The 8,398-nt window shown below is 39.0% G+C and overlaps 1 protein-coding gene and 1 long non-coding RNA gene across 2 annotated transcripts; both read right to left on the bottom strand.

Annotated features, from left to right (window-relative positions):
* Positions 1-1,876: 1,876 nt before the first annotated feature.
* LOC111335332 (protein brain tumor) lies at positions 1,877-3,211 on the bottom strand. The gene is made up of 2 exons (XM_088761774.1): positions 3,179-3,211; positions 1,877-2,536 (listed from the first exon to the last, which is right to left on the bottom strand). The coding sequence occupies exons 1-2, from the start codon at positions 3,209-3,211 to the stop codon at positions 1,910-1,912; spliced, it is 660 nt and encodes a 219-aa protein (XP_088617900.1). The 3' UTR covers positions 1,877-1,909.
* A 761-nt stretch (positions 3,212-3,972) lies between these two features.
* Positions 3,973-7,962, bottom strand: LOC148730337 (uncharacterized). The gene is made up of 2 exons (XR_016000940.1): positions 7,109-7,962; positions 3,973-5,973 (listed from the first exon to the last, which is right to left on the bottom strand). It is a non-coding gene; the product is annotated as an uncharacterized LOC148730337 (long non-coding RNA).
* Positions 7,963-8,398: the final 436 nt, after the last annotated feature.

Raw genomic sequence — 8,398 nt, 5'->3', positions numbered from 1 at the left:
CAACACGCACATATACAGCAAGCTCTGTTGCTCGCTATGTTTGTTTGGGCCGTGCGACGAAGCTTTACCCGAGGTGAAAAGTTTCAGTCTCAGTACACAATGTAAGAGAAATCGATCAGATTGTCCGCGAAATCTTACCGGAAATTATACTGAATACTTTCGTAGGTATCACAAGAGAACGAGTTTAAAAGTTTGCGAGGTTCGTATAAAACATAATGGTTGCAGGCATTGATATGTCGCTTTAAACGTTAGATGAGATGTAAGCTTAAATATTTTTAGATTTTTTGTATAATTTGTTGTGACTGAAACTTTTCCAATCCCGTGAAGTTATTTCGTCGCACGGGCCACGCAGGTATGTCAAGCAACTGGCGCTTACACTTACGTTGCTTTCTGTGCGCGCCAAATTCTAATCGTTGCTTTGTAGTAAAGTCTTTACAATATGGCTAAAGTTTCAGAGAACGTTAAGTATGTGGACGACCTCCAGCAAGCGAATAAAGAAAGCTTAGCTGTGTTTCCGGTTAGCTAATTAGAATCTGAACAAAGACTAATCATAGAGAACATCGTGGAAAGGAGATATGTTTTCGGACAGTTACCGAAGGGGTTTGGAGAAAGTGTAATTTTTCAACTGCTGCGTTGAGTGTTCAAATTCTTGAGCTCGAAAAGCCACGGATTCTCTTCTAGTCCCTTGGTCAGTCATTTCACCTCTTTTGTCCATTGTTTAAGACCAAGTTAAATACCTTTGATCCTTGGGAATCGATGCTGCTTTCATTGAGGAAAACAAAACCAAAGACCAAGAAATATTGGATGGAAAGGGCGGGCTTGCTTTATTGTAAAAATGTCAGCTTAGTACAGGGTTATCTACCCACATCTAATAAACCAAAGTTTCCACGTTTAGCTTTTCTTTTTTTCCAAGGGAAGATTATATTAGATTTTCGCCGGGCGTGCACAAAAAGTTGCGTAAGTGCCAGTTGTTCGACATACCTGCGTGGCCCGTGCGACGAAATAGCTTCACGAGATTGGAAAAGTTTCAGTTACAGCAAATTATACAAAAAATCTGAAAGATTTAGGCTTACATCTCATCTAAGGTTTAAAGCGACATATCAATACCTGCAACCATTATGTTTTATACGAACCTCGCAAACTTTTAAACTCGTTCTCTTGTGATACCTGCGAAAGTATTCAGTATAATTTCCGGTAAGATTTCGCGGACAATCTGATCGATTTCTCTTACATTGTGTGCTGAGACTGAAACTTTTCACCTCGGGTAAAGCTTCGTCGCACGGCCCAAACAAACATAGCGAGCAACAGAGCTTGTTGAATATGTGCGTGTTAAAACACACGAAAGGACTCCAAAGGACACTTCACTCTGATTGGGCAGAAAAACACAAAGATTTTCTGGCACCAATCAGATGCCAGAACGACTGCGACCGTTTGGAACTAGTCTTGTAAGACAATGTCCCCAGGGGCTCTTCTGCCCTTAACTTGAAATCGACTCACAGCCCCTGGGTCTCCGAGGATGATCCTATATTCGTAATACATACTCTACAGAAGTGAACAACTATTTAGCATTTATCACATGAATATCACTTAATCTGAAAGAACTACTTCAGGCCAACTGAATATATATAAAATCAAAATTCTATATGAAAAGATGATCTTGATCACGTGAATACTTGTTCTTACAATTTTAAGAGGCCAATTAAACCTCCTGGTAAATCAAGTTAGGTAAATTATTAATAAACATGTATTAATAAATGTATTATATAGTACGAGGAAATGGTGTCAGTGCAATGCTTATTTTGCAAGTCTCAATTCCTGAACTTTTATCGACAGATTCAAGAGAATTTTCGTTAAACTAACTGAACATATCCACGTTACGTTGATAATGAAATCGTTATTCAGTCTAAATTTATCTCAGAGTTTTTACTCCTCTCTCGTTAAATCCAGTGACTAAAATCCGATCATCTGGCATTGTGGCAACGCTCCAAGGTACAGTACTTGTCTTTCCAGTGAAAGTTCCCTCCAGTGTAAACTGTTGAATGCGTACTACGTCACATAAAAGAAGGTTGCCATAATTGTCAATACATAGGCCTGTCGGCATCTCCAACTGTCCATCACCGTTTCCTTTTTCCCCAAACTTGTGCGAAAACTGTCCTTTGCTATCGAACACTTTCACACAGTTATTTTTCAAGTCAGTTACAATGAACTTGTCCTCGTAACAAACACAGGCGATTGGATGATTCAGCCTCTCTGGTCCGATGTCTCCAAACTTTAACACGGGTTCACCATCCATTGTAAACACTTGAATTCTGCTGTTGCCATACTCCACTACAACGATAAACTCTCCATCGCTTTTAATACAAACACTTGCGGGATTCTTTAACTGTCTGTCTCCACTTCCCTGTTTTCCAAATCTTTTCACAAAGTTCCCTGTCTGTACATTCAACTGCTGTATTCGGTGATTACATTCTTCTGCTACAAGAATCCCATCATCGTTTACGAATATGACATCAGCCGGATTCTGGAATTGTCCTTCCTAGTTCCCTTGACATATATTGGATCAAATAGTGGAAAGACTGGGACCAGTCACTTTTTACCGCCAAAACCAAAATAAAATGGCGGCAGTCGATCGAAGAAGAAGATTTTTGGCGTTTTTTGCTTCTCCGAAATGTTTTGCGAAGAAGGAGAGAGAGAGAACATCGTAGAAAGCATCGGTTTTGGGTTCGGCCCATATTCCAGAGGAGAGAACGTCTTGGAATTTTCCATACACTCCTTTAAGAGATGAAAGACGAAGGTCGCGGAGTATTACTACAAGTAAGCTTGAGCTTTTAACTATTTTCAATTACGTGCTGTAATCAATCCGGTGCATCATGGGATATGTCGCATCGTTTCTGTCGCAAGGGTCGTTTTCACCTGTTTCCATTAAAAATATGCTTCTCTGCGCTAGCTGATGTTTAGCTGTGTAGCCGCGTGATGCGGTTCCAGTCAATACACACTTATTGACTCTTACTCACCATAGAGTGTCCCGTAGCTCAGTGGTTAAAGCATCCGACTAGATCACGGAGGGTCGTGGGTTCAAATCCCATCTGGAAACTCGATTTTTAAAAACGTTTTAAGTCTATATAATGAGCTCAAAATCTTATTGTTCGAAGCCTCAGAAAATACAAATAATAAATACATTCTGCAATTTTTGAGAGATGAAAAAACCCATGAAGAGACAAACGAGGGAAAGTAAAGGGTGCAAGTGAAAAAAATGTTCGAGCAAATCTCGCACGGTGAGTATAGCCTCATAGAGCCAAATTCAATGACTGCTGTTGCAAGTTCTTAGTAAATTAAAAAGCGAGTTTATTAAGATCGAAATTAAGCAATGATGAACATACAAAATTTCAGTTGACAAAATTTCAGTTGACAAAATTTCAAATCGGCAATCTAAATCCCACAGGGATCAACGAACGCTTTTCATTCCACTAATTTATTCATGATTTTCTCGTTGCCATGCTCCCACCAATAACGTAGCTCCATTTTCTGCCTTTAAAAGCACACACAACCCACAATTCCTCTATTCGCTGCAACGAAGGGCTAACGCTCGAAACGTCAGCTTTTGTAATCATTACGGTGGCCAATTTACCATTTCAACTTTGTTGATATATCCAAATTATTTCGTTACTCCCACCGACGCAGCCCCAAACAGTTTCTTTCGAAACTATCAGCCTTTAAAAATTTCAGTTGTATTCTTTCACAATACGAGCAATCAGTTCAGTAATCGTTTGATTTAAAACTAAAAGTATAACAAACTATGCCAATAATAAGAGGACGTGAAAACAGCTGTAAGGTAAAACAATAAACCTATTCAACATTAGCAATAAGTTCAACCAGGTGCAAATAGTATTCTGTCGACTTTTCAAAATGCTTTACTGCAATTATACACCGATAAATCCTAAAAACATTTTCGGTAAAAATGACGAAAATTAGTGGTTATAAATTGTTATTTGTTTTTTTCAGCGAAGAGCTACTTCATCAGTGCCTTAACTAAACTCCAGCACGCCATCTAGCGTAAAACAAACCGATTTGTTGGCGGCTTTGTTTCATTTCCCTTGCCTTGTCAGTTGATGCAACTCAAAAAAATGTACTTACAAAGACCTATCGAGCTGAGAGTAAAGCTAATTGGCTTTTTCCAAATTTGTGAAAACTTCAGGCCAGCACGGTCCTTTTTTCTCGACTTCCCACTATCCTATACTTTATAATACATTCCCTGCAGATGCACGCATGTGTTTAGCAAATATCACAACGTAATGAACTAAATCCCTGAGAGAATTGAATCAGTATAGTTAACCAAAATTCCAGGTAAAAAATGATTTCAACTGCATGATCACCTGTTATTAAAATTTTAACAGGTCTGCGAAAAATAATTTAGTAAATAAGTCGATTCGGGTAAATTACTTACAATCATCGAAAACAAAGAATACAATAGTTAATCTCAATTGCGTAATGAGTTTAAGAAAAGTTCTTTGTTGCAATCGTAAAAGAAACATCTTCAGCTTTTTCATAACAGCTAATGTTTTAGCGAAACATCCTTTCTTAGTGAGATCTATTGGCCAGATCGCGGTCCATAAAAATACAGCCAGTTTAAACTTTGCGTTAAAGTTGCATTGTTTGAGGGCCACAGTCCGGCATCAGTGTCTTAGGGCTACTGTTAAGTGTTTTCACCCTCTCTAAATAAAACCTATTATTATTATTATTATTATTATTATTATTATTATTAAATCCTCAACATTTCCTTAGTTTTTAAAAGGACTAACATGTAAGAAAGGTTCCCGAAAAGGCGCCAACATATAGCTGACGATTACAACAACCTACAGTGATTTATTCGGATGAAGAGGTAGTTAGAGCTTTGATATCATAGGTGACAAATTACTCCTTAATTTTGGCGCGAAATTTCAGCTTTAATTTTTAATTTTACAAGTGAAATTACAAAACTGCCATGGTAACATCTTTTGTTGAGATGACGTCGAGATTTAAGACGGCGACCCTTTAAGAAGTTACGAAATTAAAATAAGCGGCCGAAAATTATTAACAGGCACGAAGAATTCGAAAGGTATTTTTTGTAAAGAAACTCTGAAAATTACGAACTTTAACAATAATGTATGCTTTAAACGAAAACTATCTTCTTCTTCATGTTCTCGGTTTTCGATAGAATAAACCAGTAAAAACAATTACGGGTGTGAACGCAATTTGTCACCTACGATATTAAAAGGTAATCAAATGGTTTCCTCGTGAAACTAGGAAATAATTTCACTTCGCCATTTGATTACACATACTAATTCTTTTCTTAAATATCGTGCACGGAGAAGCCAAACTGTGAAAGGATAAGGAAGCTAGACGAGTCCACGCAATGTGGAAAAATTGCAAGTCCTAACTCTAGACCTTAGAAAAAAAAATCCACGAAAATGTTCACAGAATTTCTTGAATCACCAAGTCTATACGTATTCTCGTAAAAAATTTGTAAAGAAAGTGGGTTCTGTCCTCGTGTACCGGTTCACAAGAGCCAATACAAAAGACCAAACAATACACAACAGCTAACCAGTGACTCTTAAACAAAGCAAGAACAATGGTGATTCCCTTGTGAACCGGTACACCAGGACAGAACCAGAAAGCGTTATGGTGGTTTGCACGTTACGTCATCGTCGCCATGTTGGTGGACGTAAACAATAGATATCTCATTAGCTTCTTTTGTTCGTCCACCAGCATTTGTCCCTTTCACCATTGTTACATGTGTCTCTAGAGATTGGTTGCAAACCACCTATTTGTACATCTACGTCACAATGCACACTTCTTTTGCTTGAAAGCAAGTGACCGCAATCCGATCATCAGGCATTGTGGTTACACCAAAGGGGAATTAAGTTCGTAGATTAGTACTTGTCTTGCTAGTAAAAGTCCCCTCCAGTGTAAACTGTACATGAATGCTTCCGTATCCTGCGTCACATACAAGATGGTTGCCATACTTGTCAATACCTAATAATTTGAATGTATCAAAAAAGTTGAAATGGTAAATTGGCCACCGTTACGGTTATAAAAGCTGACGTTTCGAGCGTTAGCCCTTCGTCGGAGCGGTTACCACCGCACCCAACTCATTGATCGACATTCAGCACTACAAACGTCACAAAAGGAAGATTCCGACCGCATTCCATTCACTGGCTCACGTTTCACCTTCACAACCACTCAGTTAAATTACTTCAAAATGATCCAGAGACAAGCACTATCTTTTCGCAGCCTCCGCTCATTTCATTCAAACGCGACAAAAACATAGGCAAGTTTTTGGTCAAAAGTTCTTTTCAGACTAACGACCAACCAGGCACTTTTAAATGCGCTCATGCACGATGCAAAACGTGTCCTTTCATTCACAACACTGAGAAAATATCGGGACCCAAACGATCCTTTAAGATCACCGATCATTTCACGTGCACCTCCGCCAATGTAATCTATTGCATAACTTGCACTTTTTGCAAAAAGATTTACATCGGCGAAACAGGAAGAAGACTAGGTGACCGATTCCGAGAACACCTTCGAGACGTGGAGAGGAATGACAAGGACACATCGAAACCAGTCACCTAACATTTTTATTTACCCAGTCATTCTAAGCAACATATGGCAATCTGCGATCTTTCCTTACACTTAGTAGCACGGAAAGCCGCAAAACTCTTGAACAAAAGCTCATCTTTCAAACCGGCAGTCTAAATCCCGCAGGTATCAACGAACGCTTTTCATTCCACCAATCTATTCCTGTTTTTCTCGTTGCCATGTTCCCACCAATCACGTAGCTCCACTTTCTACCTTTAACAGCACACACAACCCACAATTCCTATATTCGCTCCGACGAAGGGCTAACGCTCGAAACGTCAGCATTTATAACCGTAACGGTGGCCAATTTACCATTTCAACTTTGTTGATACATTCAAATTATTTCGTTACCCCCACCGACGCAGCCCCAAATAGTTTCTTTAGAAACTATCAGCTTTATTCATTTGTCAATACATAAGCCCGGCACGGCAGCTGTAACTGTCCAAACTTGTACAAAAACTGTCCTTTGCTATCAAACACTTTCACAAACCTGTTATTCCAGTCAGTTATAATGAACTTATCCTCGCAACAAACGCAGCCAATTGGAAGATCCACTCTTTCTGAGCCACTGTCTCCAAGCTTTAGCAAAGGTTCCACATCCACTGTAAACACCTGAATTCTGCTGTTACCGTACTCCACTACAACAATAAAACGTCCATCGCTAGTTATACAAATACTTTTGGGATTCTTTAACTCTCCGTCTCCACTTTCTTGTTTCCAAAACTTTTCACAAAGTTCCCTGTCTGTACATTCAACTGCTGTATTCAGTGATTACCTTCATCTGCCACCAGAATCTCGACGTCATTTTGAAATGTGACGTCAGCCGGATTCTGGAATTGTCCTTCCTTGTCACCTTGACAACCAATTTTTCGTACAAACTTTCCTTTCTCATCAAATACCATGACACAGTGACCTCCATTATGAAGTGTTTCGTTCGTTTCCAGCTTGGAGATAGAGTTTATTCAGCCATGGGAAATTACTGTTTGCATCTCCTGTCGTGTTATTTTCATTGTACCATCTACGCGCCTGTTCTCCTTAAAATACCACAAATATTATGTTACTCGTGAAAACAACCAGCGATTTTAGTCACCTAACCAAGTCTCTAAACATAGCACTCACAAGAATGTTAAAAAAGATGTCCGGTGTCGAGAAAACAAAGCTCTTTGAGATCGCGTGATTTTACCGCTCCCGCCGCGTGACTTCACGTGTTGGGAATTCAATCGTCACGAAGTTCTGTATTGTCGGGGACCGGTTTGAGAGTCCTTCGTTCAAATGGAAGAGAAGTTAGGCCATTAAATTAGCAAAGACTCGTGATCAATCTGTTCAGCTTGGCTGTGGTTTCGTTCAAAGTATATATAGACATAAGAATCTTTTCTGTAAATCTAAGAATTTTAAATTACAAAGTGCTGAAGATCATTATTTCTAGCATCTTTCGAGGAATAAATGGAAATAAAGCGGCGCAAAATTCTTCAATAGGGAGGAAACTGGTATAGAGATGCAACGAAGGGAAATTAAAAGGCTAGGGTAACATGGACAAACTTAAAGCTTTTACACCTTAACATCAGAATGCACATTCTCCATATTGTTCTCTATACATTTCCTAGGGTGCTAAGGAGAATTTATTCAACAATCAAGAGCTTCTACAGTTGACGATCAATTTCTTTATTCTCGCGACTTTAATGGTTGATTCAGGGGTGACATTGTAAGGAGAAATTACATATTAGTCACACGTTGAGGTCATTGGGTTTTTAGGGGGGGAAAAACTGGGTGATCCTGAAGA

Source organism: Stylophora pistillata, chromosome 5, assembly GCF_964205215.1.
Source record: "Stylophora pistillata chromosome 5, jaStyPist1.2, whole genome shotgun sequence".
Classification (NCBI taxonomy): domain Eukaryota; kingdom Metazoa; phylum Cnidaria; class Anthozoa; order Scleractinia; family Pocilloporidae; genus Stylophora; species Stylophora pistillata.
Note: the sequence above shows the minus strand (reverse complement) of the source record. Positions and strands in the feature narration are given on the sequence as shown.